The sequence below is a fragment of the Lepidochelys olivacea genome (genome assembly GCF_965140295.1).
Source record: "Lepidochelys olivacea isolate rLepOli2 genome assembly, chromosome: 1".
Lineage (NCBI taxonomy): Eukaryota > Metazoa > Chordata > Testudines > Cheloniidae > Lepidochelys > Lepidochelys olivacea.
The window spans coordinates 81339835-81363942 of record NC_140411.1 but is presented as its reverse complement, the minus strand read 5'-3'; the positions used below and the strand labels follow the sequence as shown (position 1 = coordinate 81363942).

At 40.3% G+C, this 24108-nt stretch overlaps 1 protein-coding gene across 3 annotated transcripts in view; it reads left to right on the top strand.

Moving 5' to 3' along the window:
* The window catches only part of TBC1D4 (TBC1 domain family member 4), a 158263-nt gene that overhangs the window by 54639 nt on the left and 79516 nt on the right, over nucleotides 1-24108 (top strand). The window contains exon 1 of one of the 3 annotated variants that reach the window (XM_084622580.1): nucleotides 12998-13030. The exons of the other annotated variants lie outside the window; for them this stretch is intronic. Within the exon in view, the coding sequence (XP_084478706.1) occupies nucleotides 13019-13030 (12 nt within the window). The 5' untranslated portion in view covers nucleotides 12998-13018. Of the gene's footprint in view, nucleotides 1-12997; nucleotides 13031-24108 lie in introns of those variants that run through there. 3 annotated transcript variants of the gene reach the window in all.

Here is a 24108-nt window from a genome sequence, read left to right as displayed (position 1 = left end):
CCAGCAATTTCGTGATCCAGGAATTGACCAGAATCCAGACATTGGTAACCCTGGCAGCACACACATTTCTTTTACCCTCAGCGCTCAAGGTACCTGTGCCCTGCACTTTGTCTTTAGAAACGCCATGTTAATCTGCCCTGTGGTCAGGAAGTAGCCACTTACCACCCCCTTCTCTGAGGGGCTAGTAAAATACAGATTTTTTTCCTCAAACATGCAAACCTTGGATTGGTGCCCACCCCCACAAAATCCTTTGTCTAGCTCCTCCCCGCGTATATAACAAACATTTTGGTAATACTGCCTGTTGCCTATTCTGCTGTGTTCACAGTAAGTCTCCACATTGGATTAAAAACCTGTTTTATTATTGCAGACTACTTGTAACAAGCAACATGAGATATTAAATCTTTATTGTGCAGATGCACAAAGATTTTGCACTAAAAATATCAGTGGTGAGGTGTTCACCAGGGGCAATGGCATCAGCACATTCCCTCAGATTACCCAGGCAAACCATAAAAAGGCTGCACAGAAACTCTCTCATGTTTTTGTTCTTTCTTGATGCCCATGCAGCGTAATCCTTCCAGACTATACATGTGCACAAGCAAAGAAGTGTACATGTTCTTAAATATTCTCAATTTGGGTGCCCCAAAGATGTAGTGGGTGGCATGCACTACCTTGGGTAAACCTTGACAGATTGAGACCATTTTGCCCCTCCGCACCCCAATACTTCAATCTCAAACTCTGCGCAAAAAGTGTGGAGGGAAATACCTAGGAACGTTCTGAAGCACTATTTTGAGGGATGGGTGCGGGCTTCTATCTGCAACACCTAGCTCAACTCCTATTTGGATCAATAACCTACCCTGTCCCCTTCTGAGGCACACCAAATGTGAAAGGAGGATGACTCAGTATGTCCATTTTAGAGGGTGATCTTTTAAATCGACATTGTGATGCCCACCTTAAGTGTAGTGACACTGCTGCACCACTCGACTGCTGTGCAGCTGAAGATGAATACTGGGGGCCAAGTGGTACACTTGTGTTTATAGATTAGCTTTGAAATCCGAGCATCAGTGTTACAAGGTCACATACATACACTTTTATATATAAAGTGTACATTTTAAAAGAAATAAAACCGTTTATTTCAATCCCAAATTTGTAAACTGCAATATAGGAATATTTAATACTGAGAGCGGAAAAGTAATATAAAATACTTTGTAGAGAATGCCGTATTCAGAAGTAATGGAAGTTGTCTTAACTACATCTCTCAGTTACCTGTTCCACACCACTGGGAATGTATATTGGATTTAACAACTCGGGGCTGATTTAGTGCTCATTAAAGTAAATAGCAGTCTTTCTATTGACTTCAGTAGCTGCTAGATTGGGGCCTCAGTTCAGTGTAAGTCAGTTATTTATTAAACCACACACAGGTAAATACTACTTTTTATTCCTCTGCCCCTTTTTTCCGAAGTGGGGATAAATACTCCAACACATTTACTTACACAAAGCTCCTGTAGTGAGTGAATGCACAGCTCATTACAAGTTAGCAGATAAACCTAGTCTGTAATGTGGTGAAATTTCAGACTCCTGCTGAAGAGGTTCCTTGAATATTAACATAGTTTCTGAAAAGTGTTCTCTGATTCTGACTGGACCATTTAATTTTTGGGTACCCAGTCCATGATACTTTCAGCAGCCGTAACTGTGCTTTTCCTGGTTTTCAGAATTGTTGAACTCCACATTCTGCAAAGGGACAACATATCACTCAGCAACTTTAACTTTGCGTTAACAATTTTTTGCAATTAAATTCTGGTTCTGGTTGTTTTTTGTTTTTTTTTAATAAGAAAAGGTATTTGTTTGTAGGAATTAGTAGTCCATTTAGGCAATTGCACATAGCATGTCCTGCAATATGCATAGCTGTTGATTTCAATTGGAGTTATGGGTGCTTGCATGTCTGAAAACCAGGGCCAGGATGCAGGGCTGGCCCTACATGTTTTCCCATAGGGTGGGGGGGGGGAGCGGAGCAGAGACTTTTTTGGCACCTTTTCCCCTCCAAGCAGCTGAGTAAAAAAGAAAAGAAGAATGCCCCTCCCCCCCCACATACACACTCAATTTGCCTTCCCTCCCGCAACCCCCTCAGCTGTTGATTTGTCCCCCCTGGAAGTTGGCACCCAGGGTGATGCCTGCCCCTAAGGCTGGCCTTGCCATGTGTCTCATGTTGGGCACCCAGAAGTAGATGCCACTTCCTGAATGTTCTGACCTTAATGAGGTTAGGGGGCAGGAAGGGTGAGCGAGAGGGGTAGACAAGTGAATAAAATTTACTTGGAAAAGATGGTTTCAACAAACTGATAACTGCCAACTGTAGTCTTAAAATGTCTGGACTTCCGAAATGTTTGTAACTCATTTTTGTATGGCGCTCCAGTCCTGGATTCAAAACAATGGGTTTACCTGAGATATTTTTATTACAAAATCCTCATGCAGGGTTAGTGGTGTGTTTCTTGATGGCCCTCTGGGGTACCTCCAAACATCCCCTTATTTTCCATGGAGATTTTGCTGCTTTGTTGACTCCAAGTATTTCTTAACAGCTTTCCATTCACTAGTATAAAGATAAGTGTTTACCCATCTCCCTCACCAGTAGATTATAGTACCTGATCCATATGCCTAATGAATCAGTGGGATATTCATCCTTGGCTTTCGTTCAAGCTGCCCAATACCCCCTAAAAACACAATAATCTGACTCTATTTATGGTTTAGACAAATCTACTACTATAAACAAATATAGCAACGCCCAGTTCAACATCTGACAATTGCTAGAATGTGCCAAACATGAAGGACCAAGTCTTCTGACCCACCCTACCAAAAATGGCAATGGATGATGACCATTTGCACCTACACAGCCATTTTGCATTTACACAGCTTCTTTCATGTAAAAATCTGGGATTTCTAGGCCACTGAATATTTTTTCAAATTCTGTATTAGTCCATTTTTGTGTTATGAGCCACTTGGCTGTTCCACCATGTTCTGTTTTTCATACCTTCTTTGGAAGGTGAATTTGTTTAATTCCACCCTTTTATACTGGAGCTTTGTGTCCAGCTTTATCCCAACTAGCTATGACATAGATGGAAAATCATAGTTTATTGACTCTGCAAAGATTAATAGAGTTGTGTTTAAGAGCATACAAGCTTTATGGTTAATATTCCTCAAACATTTAATGCTTTTAATCCTTGCAATTGTTTTGAAAGCAAAATAATAAATTAATTATTTGCCTAACAGATGTTTCAGTTTGTGGTGTAACATAACTGCTTTTAAAATATTGCTAGTGGGAGGAAGTGGGAGTATCTTTTTTTTTTTTTTTTTTTATAGCTATGTTAGTGAATCATTACATTTGCAAATTAAATGCTTAGAAGTCAGAAAATATAAAACCAAGCACCCTATGCACATAAGCTGAACTGGGCTGGCTTGTAGTGGCTTGGTGCTTTCGTACTTTCTTGTGAAAGAGGTGCCATCTTGTGTTCCAGAATCTAAGATTTAATTTAATAAATAAATAAATAAATCTAGCCACTTTGTGAATGTGATCTTCAGAGGCCATGCCCATATTGGGGGAAAATGTCTTGTTAACACACATTAATGCTTTCTAACATGATGTTAAATACAATTTGGTGCCAACTATAGACAAGGACAGGTTATGTTTAAAGCATGTTGTCTTATGATTAACCATGAGCTGAGTTCTTTATCAGATACCAAGATGGATGTTTAATTCTGAAACTAACATGGCAGAACCCCCATTTCTCGGCAACTTATTGGTCTCTGCTTGAGCCTTCTATTCATAAGGGTTTCAACGTGATTTTTATTTTGCAGTCAACTATGTGCTGCCTCCCTTCAGGGTTTTAATGTAGTAGCCAGGCAAGGTACTAACAAACTTCAAGCAGGACTTTATTTTTTAAAGTGGAAACCTCTTTTCCAAGCTGCTGCTGCACCCTCAGTAGCTCTCCCTCCCTCTTCAACTCCTCCCCCTCCTTCCTGGTTCCTGTCCTTTCAGATGCCCAACAGCCAGTGCTCCCAATTCTAATAATTACAAGCAACATCTAACCACCACATTCCCTTCTCTCTTAAGAAACTCTCCAAGTTATAATAAACATTGTTGTTCTAATCACAGAAACAAATAGGAAACAAGGCACTATATTGTTGACAGAAATATTACACTAAAAACACTATAGATACTACATAACAAAGTCTCAAGTCCAGGCAGGTAGTCATCTGGGTCTGACAGGCCATCTCTCAATCCCCAGTTCCAGTGCAATGTCTTGTTGTGTTGATACTACGGTGAAGTCATCCAATGCAGACTGGGTGTTGGCATAATCTCCTCTTGGTGCATAGGCAGGTGCAAGATAAAAAGCATTCTATACCCACCCATCAGAAAGTCGATAGGTGTAAGCTCCCTTCTTCTCTATGATTTTAAGAGGAGCTCTGAATTTATGGTCCCCTTTGCATAAAATTCCAGATTTTCATATCCTAACAAAGGAACCACACTTAAACTTTGGTTCCTTAGCACCCTGCCGCTTGTCTGTGAAAGCCTTATACTTTGCTTGGTTCTGTTCAACTGTTTTTCTCACATCATCCTCAGTTGGGGCCTCAGGTCGTGCCTTTAACAATCTAGCAATGTTTAGTTTAGTATTCATCCATTTCCCATGCAGTAACTCTGTGGGCGATCTTTGCATTGTGGCATGTCATGTGGCCTGGTATGCTTGCAAGAAATCAGTAGTGAAGGTTATCCACAATCGCCCTTCCAGTTTAGCCATTTGCAAACTCTCTTTTAAACTTCTGTTAAACCATTCGATTTCCCCATTGGCTTGAGGGTAGTACAGGGATGACCTTCTGTGTAAAATGTTCCTCTGTGCTAGAAAAGTTTCAAACTCCAGGGAAGTAAATTGACTACCATTATCTGAAACCAGTTCTTTGGGGTTACCTTCCCTGTTAAAAACTGAAGAGAGGAACTTAATTACAGTAGCAGAAAAGATTTGCAATGTAAACGCTACCTCAGGCCATTTACTGAAATAGTCTGTTAAGGTGATGGCATAATAACCATCCATTGGAGCAGTATCAAAGGGTCCTACAATGTCAATCGCCACTTTTTCCCATGCAGATTCAGGAAAAGGAATAGGCTGTAATGGAGGGGTACATGTCACTGCTGTCTTGTCGTGCATTTGGCAAGTGACACAGGATTTTATGAGTGCTTCAGTTTGAGAGTCCATCCCTGGCCACCAATACAGATCCCGTAGTCGTTGTTTGGTTCTGACAATTCCTAAATGAGTATCGTGTGCCAGGTGTATGAGTTTTGACAGTAATTCTTCTGGCACAAGTAGCCAGTGTGTACCTCATAGCACAAAACCATCGAGCAAATAAAGTTCATCCCGAACTCTAAAATAAGGCAGCAAAACTGGGTCAAGGTTTTTAGGGTTACTGGGCCATCTCTTTGTCAGAAATTCCCATAGTTTTTGTTGAATTGGACACGCTGAACAAGCAGCTTGAAATTGTTCTCTTGTAACTGCAGTGAGAGTGCTTGTAATAAGTGCAACTACTACCTCCTCATCCTCTGGTGGAGCATCTGGTGAAAGCAAAGGCAGGCGAGAAAGGCAATCAGCAACCACATTTTGGTTTCCAGGCTTATATTCCAGTTCATAATTGTCAAGGTTCCTTCCCCACTCTGAACTCTAGGGTACAGATGTGGGGACCTGCATGAAAAACCCCCTAAGCTTATTTTTACCAGCTTAGGTTAAAACTTCCCCAAAGTACAAACTATATTTTACTTTTTGTCCCCGGACTTTATTGCTGCCACCACCAAGCGTCTAACAGATATAATCGGGAAAGAGCGCACTTGGAAACGTCTTTCCCCCCAATCTCTACACTCCCTTTCCTGGGGAAGGCTTGATAAAAATCCTCACCAATTTGCATAGGTGAGCACAAACCAAAACCCTTGGATCTTAAGAACAATGAAAAAGCAATCAGGTTCTTAAAAGAAGAATTTTAATTTAAAGAAAAAGTAAAAGAATCACCTCTGTAAAATCAGGATGGTAAATACCTTACAGGGTAATTGGATTCAAAACCGAGAGAATCCCTCTAGGCAAAACCTTAAGTTACAAAAAAGACCCAAAAACAGGAATATACATTCCATTCAGCACTACTTATTTTATCAGCCATTTTAAACAAAACAGAATCTAACGCATATCTAACTAGATTGCTTACTGACTTTTTACAGGAGTTCTGACCTGCATTCCTGCTCTGGTCCTGGCAAAAGCAACTCAGAGACAGAGAGAACCCTTTGTTTCCCCCCCCCCCCAGCTTTGAAAGTATCTTGTCTCCTCATTGGTCATTTTGGTCAGGTGCCAGCAAGGTTGTCTTAGCTTCTTAACCCTTTACAGGTGAAAGGGTTTTTCCTCTGGCTAGGAGGGATTTAAAGGTGCTTACCCTTCCCTTTATATTTATGACAATAATTGAAGGAGAGTAGTCTTGCAGACCATCTAGCAATACAATATCCTGCTCTTTCTAGTCCTTTCATGGTGAGCAATGTCGTCAAAGGGCTATGGTCTGTGCGCAACTTGAACGTGCGGCCCCACAGGTAAGTTCTCCATTTTTCAGTAGCCCAGACACAAGCAAGTGCTTCTTTTTCAACTGTTCAATATTTTCTCTCAGCATTACTTAGTGTCCTTGAAGCAAATGCAACAGTCCTCTCTGTATTGTCCTCATGCAGTTGTGTGAGAACAGCCCCAAGTCCATAATCAGAAGCATCAGTAGTTACAATTGTGGGCAATGCAGGACTGAATAGTGCAAGTACTGGACTATGTACAATCAAGTCTTTCACTGTTTCAAAACTAGCTTGTGCATCCGTTGTCCACACTAAGGCTGAACTTCCCCGTAGTAATTCTTGTAACGGTTCAATGACAGAAGCATAATTGGGAATGAATTTTGCATACCAGGAGGTAAGACCCAAGAAGGAACGTAAGTCTTGAAAATCTGTTGGAGGAGCATTTGAAATTGCCAGGATATGAGCTGGATCAGGTTTTAGTCCAGCCTGTGAAATTGTATGCCCCAGAAAGGAGAGTTCAGTTTATCTAAATTTGTATTTGGACCTATTGAGCTTGAGGCCTGCTTTGCTGATGCAGTTTAGTACAGACGGCAGGTTATTGTCATGCTCCTCAGAAGTATTTCCAAACACGATAATATCATCCAAATAGCACTGAACTCCATGTTGTTTCTTCAGAATCAATGACATCATTTTTTGGAAGGCACTTGGGGCTGATGCGAGACCATATGGAACACATTTAAAATGAAATAGTCCCTCATGTGTAATAAATGCTGTGAGGTCTCTGCTATCTTCATGCAACTTAACCTGGTGGTATGCGGTCTGCAAATCAAGAGTAGAAAACATCTTTGCTCCACGGAGCTCTGCAAATACTTCTTCTATGTGAGGAAGAGGATGGCTGTCAATCACAATAGCTTTATTTGGCACTCTTAAGTCCACACAAAGGCGAATGCCTCCACCCTTCTTCTGCGTCACCACTATAGGTGAAACCCATTCAGAGGAGTCGATCTCTTCAATAATGTTCTCTTGAACAAGTTTTCTAAGTTCCTCTGAAACAGCTTCCCTGACTGAAAATGGTAAGCACTGTAATTTCTGTCATACAGGCATCACGTTATTCCGCATTTTAACTTTATGCAGAAACCCATAAGCACAGCCGAGTTTCTCCTCAACCTGGTGTTGGGTCCCAGCTGAAACTGTGTGTGTGTGCCACAAGAGTGCTTTGCTGAGGAAGATCAATTCGTCCATTAACTATCCTGAGATTTAAAGCAGCCAATAAATCTCTGCCAAGGATAGGAGTGCCTTTGTGGACAAGGTAGAAATCTGCAGTTACACAGCAATCACCAAAAGTAACTATTGCTGGCAGGCAGCCACATACTGGAATCTGGTTTTTCAAATAGCACACCAAGTGAAGCTTGGGTTCAGTAAAAGGCACATCTTTAAAGTAAAGCAAAGAGATGGGATCAGGTAGTATAGATACTGCTGAGCCAGTGTCCAACATTAGCTGAATGGAGTGTGATTTGCCTGAGGATATGGCAGAAATGTTTACTGTCTACTTTATTTGTTCTGGAATACGTGCAGTAGTGATTTTGTCTATGCTCAGCACAGTAACATCTGGTATTGTAACTGCATCCACCTGTTGATTGAACTGGCTGCTGCAACCTATTTTAGCAAAATACCCAATCTTTTTGCAATGACTGCACTGAGCTACTTTTGCCGGACATCCTGTGTAGCTTGCAAGGTGTTGTGGGGATCCACAGCGAAAGCATGCTTTTACTGTATTTTGAATTTGCTGATTTGGTGGTTTTTTTCATTAATTTTCCTCTTGTAATTGTTTGTCTGCAGCAATAGTGAACTTTTCTTGCAAAGGAGTCACAGCCTGGACTATGCCTCCTGTATCCATGCTCATTATTTTGGCTTCAGCTATAGCTGACTCAGTCTGGGTACCAATGGTTATTGCTTTGTCTAGTGTAAGTTGTGGTTCTAGAAGTAAGTGTCCTCTTACACAAAGCATGGTTGTTTTCTCAATCTGTTCCCAAAGTCACAAGTTACAATTAGTCTCCTCAGGGAAGCAATATACTGCATTGTAGTCTCCCCTGGCTTCTGCTCACGCTCGTGAAATCTGTAGCGATTAGTTACTACATTCACTTTTGGTACAAAAAGGTTCTTTAATGCAGTGAGTGCAGTCTCATATTTATCATCTGCAAGGGGAAAAGTGTAAAATATACGCTGCCCTTCTGCTCCAAGGCAATGGATTAGCAGAGCACGCTTTCTTACTTCAGAAATCTCTGTAGCACTGATGGCAAGCAGATAAGTCTCAAACATATGGATCCAGGCAGTAAAAGCAACCGGAGGCTCACCTGGGCTTTGTAGAAAGGGTGCAGGTGGGTTCAGAGGCAGAAGATCCATCCTCGTCGCCAAAATGTTGTTATAGCCAGGCAAGGTACTAATGAACTTCAACAGGACTTTATTTTTTAAAGTGGAAACTTCTTTTCCAAGCTCCTGCTGCACCCTCAGTAGCTCTCCCTCCCTCTTCAACTGCTCCCCACTCCTTCCTGTTTCCTGTCCGTTCAGACTCCCAGCAGCCAGTGCTCTCAATTCTAATAATTACAAGCAACATCTCAATACCACAGGTTTCTTGTCACGGTTTTGCAATGATTGGTAGTCTATTTGGGAAAACTTGCATTGCCTATGTTCATTTTTTAAAGTCAGAGTGGTAGCCGTGTTAGTGTGTATCAGCAGAAAGAGTGATGAGTACTTGTGGCACCTTAGAGACTAACATTTATAACAATAAATAAATAAATTTAAATGTTAGTCTCTACGGTGCCACAAGTACTCCTCATTCTTTATATTAAGTCTATAATTTAGAAGATTTCAGGTACAGGAGCACTGATACTTTTGTACACTTCTTTGGTTGGAACGGACTTATGTATTTCAATTAAAGTTGCTAAAATAAACAATGCATCTGAATATATGTGAAAACTGTATGCATCTGTCTCCTTCTCTTCTCACCCTTAACAATCTTCTAGGCCCCAATCCTGTAAATGTTTCCATGTAGTCAAACCCTTGTGCTGGGCTCAGAGACCCACTCAATTGCTCTAGTGGGGCTCTGCACCAGTGCAAGGATCCATCCATGTGCAGTCAATTGTGGGGTTGGGGACTTGGATTGTAAACTATTTAGGATCAGGACTGTGTACAGCCAGGGCCTACCACCCTCATTTGAATTGGGGCCTCTGAGCATTATGGTAATAATAGCCCTTTCGATAATATTTTAGATTACTGAAGTGCACCATTTTAAAATATCTGATCATCTTTTCACAGTTTATGCTGCTTGTTTTGCTTTTAGATCTTCCTCAGCTCACACTTTTGAAACTAGAGTGGCCTGTTTGTTGTTGTTGTCTGGGTTTCATGCGCTAGCATAATGCTGCAGTGTTTGTAAATCCAGACACCACTGGGAATGTTTAAATCAGAACAAAAATTCAATCTCTCAAAAGCATGATTAATGCTGTGTAACATGCTTTTAAATACTAATATAAACACAATTCTTTTGCCCTTAGTTTCCTTGTAAGGGGATGTAGTGAAGTACTGGAAGAAATAATTGTCAGTGTCTAAAATATTGTTCATTTGAATGACCTTATAAGAATAAAGCGTAACACTTAAACAAGCTGCTTTTCTCCTTTGAGAAATTAAAGGTCTGAATTTTTACAGAACAAATTCTCCCACTGTTTTATGTGATTTAGATGAGGCTTTGTTTATGGGTCTTAGTCTGCTGTATTTCGCTGTTCTCAAGTGATAAAATTGAACTAACCAACAGATTAGAATTTGAAAATTCTGCAGTGTTTCCTCGAAATGGAACTTGAGTTTGTGGTGGAGGATGTGGAAGCCACCATTAACACATGCATTCTCTTTTTCTCATGAGAATTGATAAATGTGCTAGGAATTAGAGGTTATAACTGAAGTGTAAACAAGAAAATATCTCCTGCTGATGTAGTCCAGCAATTCCAATGACCAAATTTAGACAACCATACTTAAATCTCTTTTTTTTTTTTTTGAGAGCGAGAGGTGAAAGGTTTAATTTTTATTTCTCTCATTTAAGTGAAAGCTCATTGAAACAGAAAATGCATCATGCAGTGCCCAAAACAGAAAACAAAGTAGAATAATTTTAAAAAACAAAACAAAAAGCCCCAACTAAATAAAGAAACACTGGCTTTTAAGAAGCAGAGACTGTGGCTTTGAGGTAAAGCAGTCTACACACTAATACCTTCTGTTCCAGAAACTGTTTCCCTTTGACTCATAAGCCCACTCCTAAACAGGAATTGCGAAATCTAGGGTACTCCTGTTTTGCATATGTAAGCAGGGGAATAGTCCCACTCTTGTGGGAAACTTTCCTGGCTTCTGCACTACCCCGGTGAAGTGGGCTAGCGAAAGGATTGGAGTCCTCACTCCCACTTCCTTTACCCAGAGTCTTCCCTGCCCTTGGGGACTTCCCTTCCACTCTCCTGTCTGGCAGAGTCCTTGTAACCCCAACAAGGCTGGGCCCAGGATTCCTGGGGGGCTCGACTCCCCAACCCTGCTGTGGTCACGTAGGACAGGGGCTAGGGTGTCCCCACTCCGGGGTACTCTCTCTGCACTGGGCACTTCTCTGACCCACTGACCATTACATACAAGTTAAAGCAAATGTAAGTTATTTAATCAACAATTAATTTTTAAAAGGAAAAATGGGAAAGGTTAAAAGAAACACATCAACCCACTCTGTGGCAGGGAACATCACAAACAGTGTCTCTGGAATGTCAGGGCAATTCACCGTCTGTTCCTTGTAAGTCCCAGGCCTTCTTCTCAGGCCCTGGCTGTGCTGCAGGGATGCTGTGGGTTGGACACTTGCTCTTAGAGTGTGTGGCCACCACCAGGCTCTAAGTGGTAGGACCCTTCTTCCCAGTGTCGCCCCCGCCCTGTTGGGGTTAGGATCCAAGCCTGGCCTGCAGAGGCTCTTGGCTGAGGCATCTCCCTGTGCTGGGCCCGCTGCCCAGGGTCCCCCTCGCTCTCCCCAGCTGCTCACCACACCCAGCTCCAGACTGCTCCAGCCCCAGCTTCACCACTGCTGCTCTGCCTCCAGCTCCCTGGGCTGCTTCTTTGGCCCCTCTGGGTCTGGTTGCTACAGCTCTGCTTCCAGGACAGGCAGGTCTCCTCTGCAGGCTGCTTCTGTGACTCTGCTCCCAGCACTGACCTGCTTCGTGGGCTGCTTTTCTGGCCCCTCTGACTCTGGTTGCTGCAGCTCTGCTCCCAGGACAGGGTCTGCTCTCTCTGGGCTGCTTTTCTGGTCCCTCTGGATCTGGCACAGCTCTGCTCCCCAGCTTACCTTGGGCCCCTGCTTTCTCCTTAGCTCGGCCCCACTCTGTGTGACCCAGGCAAATCCAGCTCACATAGAGGACGGGACCTCCCTGGCCTTCTGACTCTCTGATTAGCCTGCCCGCCCTGTCATTCAGGCTGACCTGGAGCATTGGCCTCTTCCCCATTGTTCCTGGGGGCTGTCAGTCTCAGGGTCCTGATTTCCCATAGACCCTTCCCCTTTTAGTACTGGGAGCTAGCCAACCAAAACACTCCCACTGAATGTTAGTAAGGGGGCAACAGTCACCTTACGTATATCACACTGATCCAAATGAATGCTGTTTATATCACAAACATACCTGTAGTCTTTTTAATAGTCCATATATTCAAAAGTGTTAGCTACAGTGTTATGATAAAAGAAAAGGAGTACTTGTGGCACCTTAGAGACTAACCAATTTATTTGAGCATAAGCTTTTGTGAGTTACAGCTCACTTCCGATGAAGTGAGCTGTAGCTCACGAAAGCTTATGCTCAAATAAATTGGTTAGTCTCTAAGATGCCACAAGTACTCCTTTTCTTTTTGCGAATACAGACTAACACGGCTGTTACTCTGAAAAGTGTTATGATAGCTTCCCAGTTGGAGAGGTTGTAGTACAATAGTATGTCCTTGTTTAAGGTTATGTGTAGGAACTTGGAGAACTATACTTTCTGGAAGTATATTTAAGCATTCAGGGAGAAAATATTTGGCAGGTATTTCAGGTGCCATTTTACAGTGAATCCTTTCTGGAAACAGTGTGTGTTTTATTGCTGTCTTTCTAGTTACTGTTCCGACTTGCATCTCCAATGTTTTGAGTAGTTTTTGCACAAACTGAGTCAGGCTTGCATAAAACATGCTGACTTTGATGTTGGCTTTCTGCATCACTGCAATCTCTGAGGTATGGCATATCTCTTGACCCACATCTCTGACTTTGTGAGTGGTGGTGTTTGTTTTTGGTTTTTAAATTGTAATCCCCAGTGAGTGATTTGTAAACTCTTTTTTAAGATTTATAATAATCCTAAACTGGACTCGAGAGCCATCTTGTCTGAGCTGTTGCAGCTTGGAAAGAGCTATGGTGCCTGAGGAAACCTTGACATGAAACAAAAGGTAACTTAAACTGTTTGGCACAAAGGAATTGAATTGGTGGGTGGAATGGAAGAAAATAATTCGCTACTGTTTAATTTTTCTGTGATCTTTATTTTAAAGCAGAATACAGTAGTTAAACTACAGAAAACAGGGAGAATCAAATATATTTGGGAGAGGGAAGAAGACAGAGGGGAAAATATGAAAGCTTATGTTATAGCTTGATTATATCTAGTAGAACTATTGGTATATTATAGAATAAACTTGCATATAATACCACATTAAGAAATAATTAGCTGTCTCTCCTTAACAACAGAATAAAATTGGTACGTCACTTAATGTCAGCTTGGATATCAAAAAAACTTAACTCTTTCTTTCTTTATATTAAAAAACCAAATGAGGTGGGGAGAACTGGATGTTTTTACTGATTTGCCTTAAATTGTTTGATGTGCTCTGGTAAAGCAAGTATAGAAGTGTTGAGAGCTTAGTTGGAAAGATAAAATGCCTTTGTGTTCCAAAGTAGTTGCTAAACTTCTTGCTTAACAAGAAGACCTCTCTCTATAACCTAGAAAAGTACTTCATCTTGTCAAGTTCTTGAGTAAACTCTTGAGTCCTTTTTTGATCTCTTACATGCCTGGAACCACAACTCAGCATGGGCACAACACATCCTCTTCTGGCTCTGGTAAAGTAAAGAATTCCTTTGAAGCAGTAAAATGCCTCCTGTTTTTAAAAAAAACAAAACAAACAAACAAAAAACTGCAGAAGAGGTTTAAACTCTGTTTTGGTGCTACGATCGGAGCTGCACTGGCAGATTATTACTAGTCAGCTGAGCATATTTGAACAAGTGTCCTTTTCACACAAATCCAACGTCAGGATCAAGGCTCTGGTTGGTAAGCAAGCCCCATTATGTATTGCACTTAGGTGTTCATCCTTCCCTGTTTACAAAATTCTACTGTCGATGTTAGACTAATTCAAAAGGCTACTTTTATAAACTTAAACTAGATTTTTCTTGGGCAGGGAATGTGTGGAGAGAAATGGCTTCATTCATCGGTAAAGTGCCTGTTACCGTAGTACTGGGGTGCTTGTACATCTTCCCCTCTCTGCCACAAACAGGCAATGATCTCTCCCAAAGGGAGCAGAATCTTCCATCCTTTGTTCCTTCTTCATAGCCTCCTAACAGAATATCCTTTAGGAAAACACGTGCACTGGGAAGTGTTAATTGTAGTTAATTTTTAAACGCCATTGGAAGAGATTGATTATGAATTAAAGGTTTCAATTTCTTACTGAGGAAGAAGAAAAGGAGTACTTGTGGCACCTTAGAGACTGAGAAATTTATTTGAGCATAAGCTTTCGTGATCACTTCATCAGATGCAGTCAGTGGAAAATACAGTGGGGAGATTTATATACACAGAGAACATGAAACAGTGGGTGTTACCATACACACTGTAAGGAGAGTGATCAGATAAGGTGAGCTATTACCAGCAGGAGAGCGGGGGGGGGGGGAGGGGACGACACCTTTTTTTGTGATAATCAAGGTGGGCCATTTCCAGCAGTTGACAAGAACGTCTGAGGAACAGCAGGGGGATAAACATGGGGAAATAGTTTTACTTTGTGTAATGAACCATCCACAATTGCTAATTTATATCCATGAATATAATACTTCTTAAAATGATGAGTAAGTCCAGTTTTTTGTTGCTCTTCATCAAAGGATAAAATTCTGGATAGATATGTAACATATTTAACATCTCTATTCATAAAATACACATACCAAACAGTATTTCAGGACACACACGAGCAAAAACCATGTGAATTAATAAAACAAAATAACCAGCCCAAGAACTCATTAAGCTCTAACCCACTCTTGGTAAAATCCTTAGTAAACAGATAGACTTGAGGTAGGTACTGAAGGACAGTGGATCTGGAGGCTGTTAGGCAAGGGGATGGGGAGACGATTGTGGTTGTTTGTTTGTTTGTTTTTGTTTTTTTCCCCAGTTTTGGAGAAGTCACAAAACACCTCACTGCCAGTGCCAAACTGTTTAAATATGGGGGCTAGTATTAGTTCAAGCATTTCAAATGATCACAAATGTCAACATAAAATGTGAGGAGTGAGGCCAAAAGTGAGCTAGGATCCAAAGCATAGAGCACAACCAACACTGAAGTGCACCTAGAAACAAATCAGCAGCCTTAGCAATACTGCACTGTTCATAGAGCACAAGTGTAGGGTAACTTTGCAAGAAGCACTTTTAAGTAGCTGTCGGGTTGTTGCATTCTGCATTAGATAATTAGAGGATGGGGGTTTCATGGGCCAAGCCAAACAGAGTAGCTGACAGACATGTCTGATGGTCAACCATAACAAAGGTATCTGATGAAGTGAGCTGTAGCTCACGAAAGCTCATGCTCAAATAAATTGGTTAGTCTCTAAGGTGCCACAAGTACTCCTTTTCTTTTTGCGAATACAGACTAACACGGCTGTTACTCTGAAACCTGTCATAACAAAGGTATGTCACAGAGCTAAAAGGAAACCATAGGGATACTTAATCTTTGTCCATCACTAAAAGGAGACAGGTGTAGCCTCTCTATATATTGAGGCTTAAAACCAGATTGGAGGCAGGTAAGGAAATGTGAGTACTCTGGACTTTATTTTCAGATTTGCCTTGCTGCAGTGGTCTCATTCTTCCCCAAAAACAGAGATTCGATAAATTAAATAATATTGAGAAGAATGAATAATAGTGAATGGATGTCACTGTTAGTTTTTTAAAAAATGGCTCTATATTTGAGGACTGGAGGGCTTACAAATATTTTAAAGCAGAAAAGATATGGTTAAAATTTTCAAAAAACATAATTCCCATTTTTGAAAGTGATGTAGGCATTTAAGATCCTAAGTCCCGCTGCCGCAGTCACATGTAAGCTTCCAAAGGCTTACCTCACTTTTGAAAATGGGATTTGGGCTGCTAAAGGTACTTAGGCTCTCTTAAAATGTTTGTCCTACATCTTATTTTCCTAGCTTCTTTAACTGCTTTGATTTTGAAAGTTGATTGAGGATGGGATGGATGGCAATGGTGAAATGGCAAGGTAAAGGGTAGGTGGTCTGTGGCAGTACAACTTAATTTCCCTATGTTGGTTTCATTTGTGCTGTTGTTCTTGGGTTGAAGGTTTGGGAGTAAATTGATCTTGGAGGAGTTTACTTCCCTCTTCTTGACTGTCTTCTTTCTTGCATGCAGTTATGCTAGACTATTCATTTAAATGAGAAACTTTAAATATCTCTTCCTGAAGTTATTAGGAGACACACATCAATACACGCCAGGCATAGTAGGCAGAAATTGTTTGCAAATTGTCATCCCTGAACTAGAGAGCCAAGGAATATGGTGAGTTACCTTCTCAGCTCTGTGTATTGGTTTTTGTTTTCTTTATTTTGAGTTTAACCAGCATTTATTAGTTTAAAAGAACAGCTTGTATTCCTGTGTTGCCTGGAGGGTTTAAAGTTGTTCAGTCAACAGGTTCACAGTTTGGTGCTGGGTTCCTTATCGCACAACAGCAGTGCATGTTTTGCTAGAAAATGTAGTGTAGAGTTCAGATAAGTGGTGAAGTAATAAATACACCTTTGTTCTTAAAGGAATGGTGAAAGGGGCCTCTTGTGCAATGTAGAACAGATCTTTCCAGTGTTCAGTGTGACGTTAATCTCAAAATCTTTAGATACTATAATTCAGATTTTGAAACTAGTGTTTCAGGGAAGTTTTTCAAAGCAGCCTTTGGTTTACATGGCCGTAGTTTTACATCAAGTTTTTGCGTAGGGAAAACCTTGCAATGACATCTCTCTGTAAATGCTTACTCAAAAAATAACCTTGCAGAATTTAATCAACAGTTTTTTTGAAGCAGATTTTGAAAAGCTGGCCTTTATACAGGACTTGTAAAGTGATCTACTTCTAAATAGCAGTCTGTATTCTCCCTTTCACCTGCAAGCCCCATTTTAAGGTAGAACTTCTATTGGAGCTAGTAATAATTTCCAGCCAAATAATTGGAGGTGGGAGGCAATGGTTGATTTTTTTTTTATTATTATTTTTATTAAACTACTGAGTGTGAAGTACAATTACATAATATTACAATTACATAAATATTAGAAGAAATTGTAAAATATCATTCTTTTAAATTTAAGCTCAATTTACTATTTTGTATGCTAAAATCATGCAGAACAAGGCAGTGAAAATAAAATGTTAATATTATGTACCATGGTAACAAAATAAACAAAAGAACATAGTATTTGGCTGTATTTCCTTGATGCTCATTTGGCAAAGGTGGAAGATTTAAAAACTACAAAAATCAAGTATTCAAAAAATCTCTGAGTCATATACACTGGTACCTCAACTAAATATTATTTAGCAGGTTATTAACCCAGATGGCTTAGATGTATAGGTATTAACATAACCCAGTAAAAGTTGACAAACCAGGGAACCATGTTTTGTCCAACTATAAATATAAGAATTTGTATCCAGAAATATTAAAATTCCTCAAAGTGAGTCATACTGAAACATTAGAGAAGTTGCCACCTGGCAACTTCTCTCAAGTCTGATTTTCAGAATTTTTCTGTTGGGCTACAAATGAGAAACTCTCATGTCTAAAGGTAAATTCTTTCAAAGTAAGAGTGATGTTCATTTGGGAGGATTTTTTCTCTGTGTCTGTCTTTTTTTAATTAAAAAAATAAAATAAAATTCCTAGTTAAAAGATTTGTCAACTTTGTTTCCCATTAGCCTGGATGTAAATGACCATTACTGTGAAATACCAGAAAGTTCAAAGACACGTTTATTAAAGGTTATAAAATATAAATAAGTACTGTTTGGGGAGGGGAGGGAAGAAACTAATTCTTGTTTAAGTACATAAATAACGTCTCAAAACCCAGATCTGATGTTTCTTTCTTTCCTAGAGGATAAATGGAAAGAACAGAATGTTTATAAATCATAAAAGAAATATATTGGCTTTCCATAGCAGAACGTGTCATAGACAGATCTCATATACTGTATGTGATAACACACCAAAATAATTCTTTGTTTAAATCATAATGTAGAAATTTACAAAACTTGGTTATTTCTCAATAGAAATCAGAAAGGGTCTGATAACCTGGTCTAACATGGAACTTTCTCATGGACACTGGAGTGTGGGAATTCGGCATCCTGAATTTTACTAGGAAAGTGTGTGTGTGGTAAATCTTCCACATCTTCATGGGAAATTCTTAACCCAACCAATCAGGAACCTGCAACAAGTAAATGAGCATAGTTAGGAATTAATCTTAAGGAAAGTCTAGAAAGGCTCCCTGCCAGAGTGACCACCCTCTGTGGGTAGTCTGCTGTCTAATAATTTACTGGAAATTTATCTTTTTACAATTGAAATAATAGCCCAGTATTCTGACTTTAACAGCATGTGATGCTTGCAGTCTCCATTTCATACCACTTCTGTAGGGTAATTGCCGAAAAAGAAGCAAATAGAAATGCTAGTTGGAGGCAACAACAACAGGTAGCACAGGGCCTGAATCAGATCAGTGTTCAGGTCTGGATACAGAAGATTTTTTAACAATGTACATATTTCACTTCTATTTTATTTCATATTCTTCAGCCCCTCTGTTCTTGTGCCCTGTTAATACTTTAGCCATGATGCAGATGATGACAGATCAAAACTTTGTGACTATCGGAACTATTAAGGACTAAAATCTTTCATACCCAGATGCCTAAAACAAGGCTTCTGAATCCTTTTAGCCACCTAAATCTATGCCTTATTTTCAGAACAGCTGAGCACTAACCAGCTAAGAAGTTGGCTTAGCACTCTTTTTTGCAAAATCTTTATTTTGAAAGAGTGCAAAGTTACTCTGTCATTACAGCTACAACCCACTGATGATTATCTTTTTCTTTTCAGAAGTACTAATTTTAGCACAGGGATTATATTTTAGCACCTCTCATGAGGCATTTCATCTTGTGGTGTTGTACTCTATTTTTGTAAAAATCTGAGAACTTAAGTTTTTGCTACTTTCACACCCTTGGAATAATATTTTGTACATGCACAGAGCACCTGTCACGTGAATCTCAAAAGTGCTTTACAACTGTTGAGTCTTACAAACATCTCTTTGCAGCAACTATATTATGATGGCAAATTCATTTGTGAAGTTTTTATCCCCCCCTCCCCCATATTATGAAGATGTAAGACAGTAGAACTGGGAACAGAACCCATGAATGTTTGACTGTTTTGTTCGTTTGTTTGTTTTTTAAACCACTAGACCAGTGTTTCCCAAACTTGTTCCGCCACTTTGTTCAGGGAAAGCCCCTGGCAGGCTGGGCCAGTTTGTTTACCTGCCACTTCCACAGGTTCGGCCGATCATGGCACCCACTTTCATCCCTAATTTCTGTAAGGCTTGATGTGTTTTGTTTTTCTGTAGCCCGTGTTCCATGCCGAAAAATGTTTCACAATAGTTTCCTGCCTTCCTGACAGACACCTAAACTGCATTCTCTTTAATGAGGGACAGTTCTGTCAACCTAGTCCAGCATCTGTGTAATTTGGCAGGGGCTAATGGTCTGACAAGTTTTGGTCTGTGTGCTCCTCATCAGGAAGCAGTCAGTGAATGGAAGAAAGGGAGTTCCAGAAACTCACAGTACTGTCATTAAGAATTGAGTCCGTTTGTAGAGCCAACAGTCATGGTTGTAGTGATGGAAGAATCTAGGAGAAGAGCTCATACAAGACTTTCAAGTTGATATACTCCTAATCTTACGTTGCTGCACTTAGAGTGCTTCATATTTCAATACAATGGACAAATATTAATCTGATATTAATTTAAGCCCCAAGGCTCAATTATCCGCGAACTAGGAATTTTTATTCCTTTGAGGTTTTTTTTCAAATGATCCTTAATAAAATGTGTACGTGTCTGATTGTGAATCAGTAAGTGCCTTTCTCTTGAATTAATCTGGACAAGCCACATACCAGATCAGTTGATGTCAAAAGTGGCCTTTGGTCCTACAAATTGGTCAATCCGGTAGCTGCCTCAGTCAACATGCCTGCAGATTTTTTGTTCCTGGGGATTCCATTTACTTTATCTTAGCAAAGGAGTAGGTGCTCAAGTGGAGGTTTTTGCTGATTGGTTTATTTGGTTTCTTTTTGGGGAGAGTGAAACCGATGAAATTTGGTTTTGTTTTTTTTTCTTCTGGGAATCTAGCAGCAACAACAAAATTGCTGCTGACAAGGTGGAAAAGTATGGCAACGTATACGCCCCAGTACTCTAACAGCCAGGACATAGCAATATGGCTTAACATGGATAATCACAGTCGCTGCTTATCTCTGGAGGAAATATTTGCTGCTTTTTCAAAAGGCTGCAAGAGCAAAGTGTGGTGGAAATGAAGTGCATGACTAAAACATACTGTATTCCAACATAGCAGATAAAATCAGGAGTCTGCACAGTACTGCTTTGGGACATGAAAATGTAGCTTGTTAGAGAACGGAAGATTAGGCAAATACTTCTTAAAATTCAATAGTCAAGTCCTAAGGTGCCAATATGTCCTCTTACAGTCCCATGACCATGGTATGTAAAAGGTGAAAAATGTCCACTTGCAATCATTAATGTATACTAAGGCAATATGGGCAAACTTCTGACTTTTCTTCTACTGAGTGATGGGGGAAAAACAGAAAATTCCCCTCATCCTGGTTAGCTTCAGAAGAGATACCATCTAAAGCCCCAAGCCATGTTGCTGTCACATTGCACTCTATATGCTTAATGAAAATACGCTTTGGAATATGAATATAATGTAACTAGAATATGCTTTATGCAAAAGGTCTCTTGTAAGGTATCATTACAAAGCTTATAATCTACTGAGTGTGTTCATCCTATTTGTATGAATGTAGCATTCTTGTATCTGAAGCTAGAAATATAAAGTATTACTCTGAAGTCCTATTGTAACTATGCGAAGTGTGGGCCATTAATGGTGGCTTGAAATCTTGATGGCTCCCATTAACTAGGACAGGACAGTTGGTTGTAATTGTCTCTGTTTACTTGTAAGCCTTCCTGTATATATGGGTGCCAGCCAGTGAGTAAAGAAGTCTCACTGGACATGTGAACATGTTATATGATACTGGAATCCATCTTAAACTTGGTGCCTTTCCATTTAGAAGGAAGGATGAAAACCCAGAGAGAGACAAAGGATTCCTACCTTGTGCCAAAGATATAAAAGGGGGTGGAACAGAACAAAGGGGGCTGCCAGTCATGAGGAATCCCCTAGTTACCACCTAAGCTGGAACGAACAAGAACTGTACCAAGGGAAAGGATTGGGCGCAGCCTAAGAAGGAGTCTAGTCTGTGAAAGAAGCTTAGTGGAACATCTCTGAGGGTGAGATTTACCTGCATTCAGTTTCTTAACACGCAAATCTAAGCCTAATACATTTTTGTTTTATTTTGCTTGGTAACTTACTTTGTTCTATCTGTTATTACTTGAAACCACTTAAATCCTACTTTTTATACTTTTGTTTATTAGTAAACCCAGAGTAAGTGATTAATACCTAGGGGAGCAAACAGCTGTGCATATGTCTCTATCAGTGTTATAGAGGGCAGACCATTTGAGTTTATCCTGTATAAGCTTTATACAGAGTAGAACAGATTTATTTGGGGTTTGGCGTCCATTAGGAACTGAGTGTCTGGGTGCTGAAGACAGGTGATTTGCTGAGCAGTTTTTGGTTAAAGTCTGCAGCATTGAGGGCGGGAACCAGACCTGGGTCTGTGTTGCAGTGAAGTAGCATGTCTGGCTCGACAAGGCAGGGTTCTGGAATCCCAGGCTGGCAGGGAAAACGTGCTCAGAGGTAGTTTCAGCATGTTTCTGTGACCAAACCCATCATAGTTGCATCCTTAGGCAGTCCTAAGTCAGGCTATTCATGATGCTAACACATGCTGAATCTCTGAATCATCACATGTTTGGTAGGAAGATCCTGGGATAGTTAATGCTACAGGTGCTGACAGATCTGGCATCTAATTTAAAGTACTGTGACAGGCTATGAAAGGATCATGGATCCCAATAAAGTCAATGAACACAGCATATTTGTCTTTTATGGACAAATACAGAATAGGCCAAAGAACAAATTAAAACTTGTTAGTCACTTACAAAACAAAAACAGTTGGGGAGATGGTGTTGGGAAAGTAAGTCTCTGTCTCTTGGTAGTGAAACACAGTTTTGCTCTCTGATACAGCATAGAGCCATGAAATTTTTTTTGCAAGAACTCAAGCTAGTTTGCAACCTTCAAAAAGTAGTAGTTTTCAGGAGTATGTGTGTGGAGGAGGAATTCTGTAAAGTGCTTAGAATTTACCTTGATGTGCATTTTGTGGCATCTGACTAATAAGCAGAAAACTGCTGTTATTTAGCATTGATCTAGACCATGGCTGTCAAACACATCACGTTCCTTCTGCAGAATCTGAATCTTTTTATGCTCCTTTTATTTCTTAGACTTAACCTTATTTCTTCTATCTCTTTGACTTTCGCTTTCCAGTTGGCATCATTTACGGCTGAAGATTTATTCAGTATTGTTGGTTTGTTTGATTAATGTTCAGCATTAGAGACAAGGTAGGTGAGGTGATATCTTTTATTTGGACCAACATCTGTTGGTGAGAGAGACAAGCTTTTGAGCTTACACAGAGCTCCTAGAAAGCTTATCTCTCTCGTCAAAAGATGTTGGTCCAATAAAAGATGCACCTCACCCACCTTGTCTTTCTAATATCCTGGAACTGACGCTGCTGCAACAACACTGCATACAGTAATACTGTCAAACTGTTGAACTCAGTTGATGGTTTTTTGTAACTTCCTTTAAGAAGCTAGCTAGAGAATGAGAGTAACGCTCCCCTAGGAATTGTGTTGGGCGAGACCCAGATCCCTGAGACTTGTGAAAGAAGCAGATACTAGAACACACATGGCCTATGCCAAGTACGGTAAAGGAGTAAAGTATTAGAAACCCAGTTAATTAAGCCCTGTAGGTCTTTTTCCTACTTGGCTACAAGTTCAGTGTCCTGCAGTGTGTGTATTGGTGGCTGTCTGTGTAATTGTCTTAACTACATCAAATCACAAAAAAGTCTTGCTCTTGTTTATTGGCCCCTCTGGGCATTGTCACAGCTGTAACTCAAAGGCATGCATGCTTGAGTTCCACTTTTATCAGCTAATGTTAATAATCTCGCCTTTGAACGTGAACAACACCCAGAGATCTCAGTTAGCACAAACACCTGAAACATATGCCATAAAGCTAGATCCCAGAAGAGAAAATGTTATAGCATGTCTGAATCATAGAATCATAGACTATCAGGGTGGGAAGGGACCTCAGGAGGTCATCTAGTCCAACCCCCTGCTCAAAGCAGGACCAATCCCCAACTAAATCATCCCAGCCAGGGCTTTGTCAAGCCTGACCTTAAAAACTTCTAAGGAAGGAGATTCCACCACCTCCCTAGGTAACGCATTCCAGTGTTTCACCATCCTCTAGTGAAAAAGTTTTTCCTAATATCCAACCTAAACCTCCCCCACCGCAACTTGAGACCATTACTCCTTGTTTTGTCATCTGGTTTTAATGCTAATGATTGGGTTTGGAATAAATTTTAGAATAGTTCTATTCTGAGGATTTCTTGTTTTGTGGTCAGTAATGCTTTTGCTAACCACCACTTAATAGTTTTTGTTGAAGAAAGCTTGCTGCCCAGACTAAGTGAAAGAAAAGCTCTAAAATCCAGCTAGGTTGACATTCAGTGCCTTCCTGGATATGACATTAGGAAGTAACTTTCTGAAACATAATTTGACAGTTCTAAAAAGAGTTCATTCACTTTCACTGAGACAACAGTTGACATTCTACCTTATTTTTCAGTCTTTGAATCTTTCTGCTAAAGGCCAAATTCTGCTTGCTAAAAGTCAGTGAGAACTTTATTGGGAACAGGATCTCCAGACATTCACAATATGAAAATTCTGTTGACATGCTGCCGGTTAAGAACTTGTCAGCTTCGTCTTTTCTTGTGTTCTCCCATTTTAATAAATGGCTCAATGCTCATAGTAATTTCTCAGTGTGTGAATAAGCAAGTGACCTCATCCCAATGTTCATGATATAGATCAGCAAGCCAAA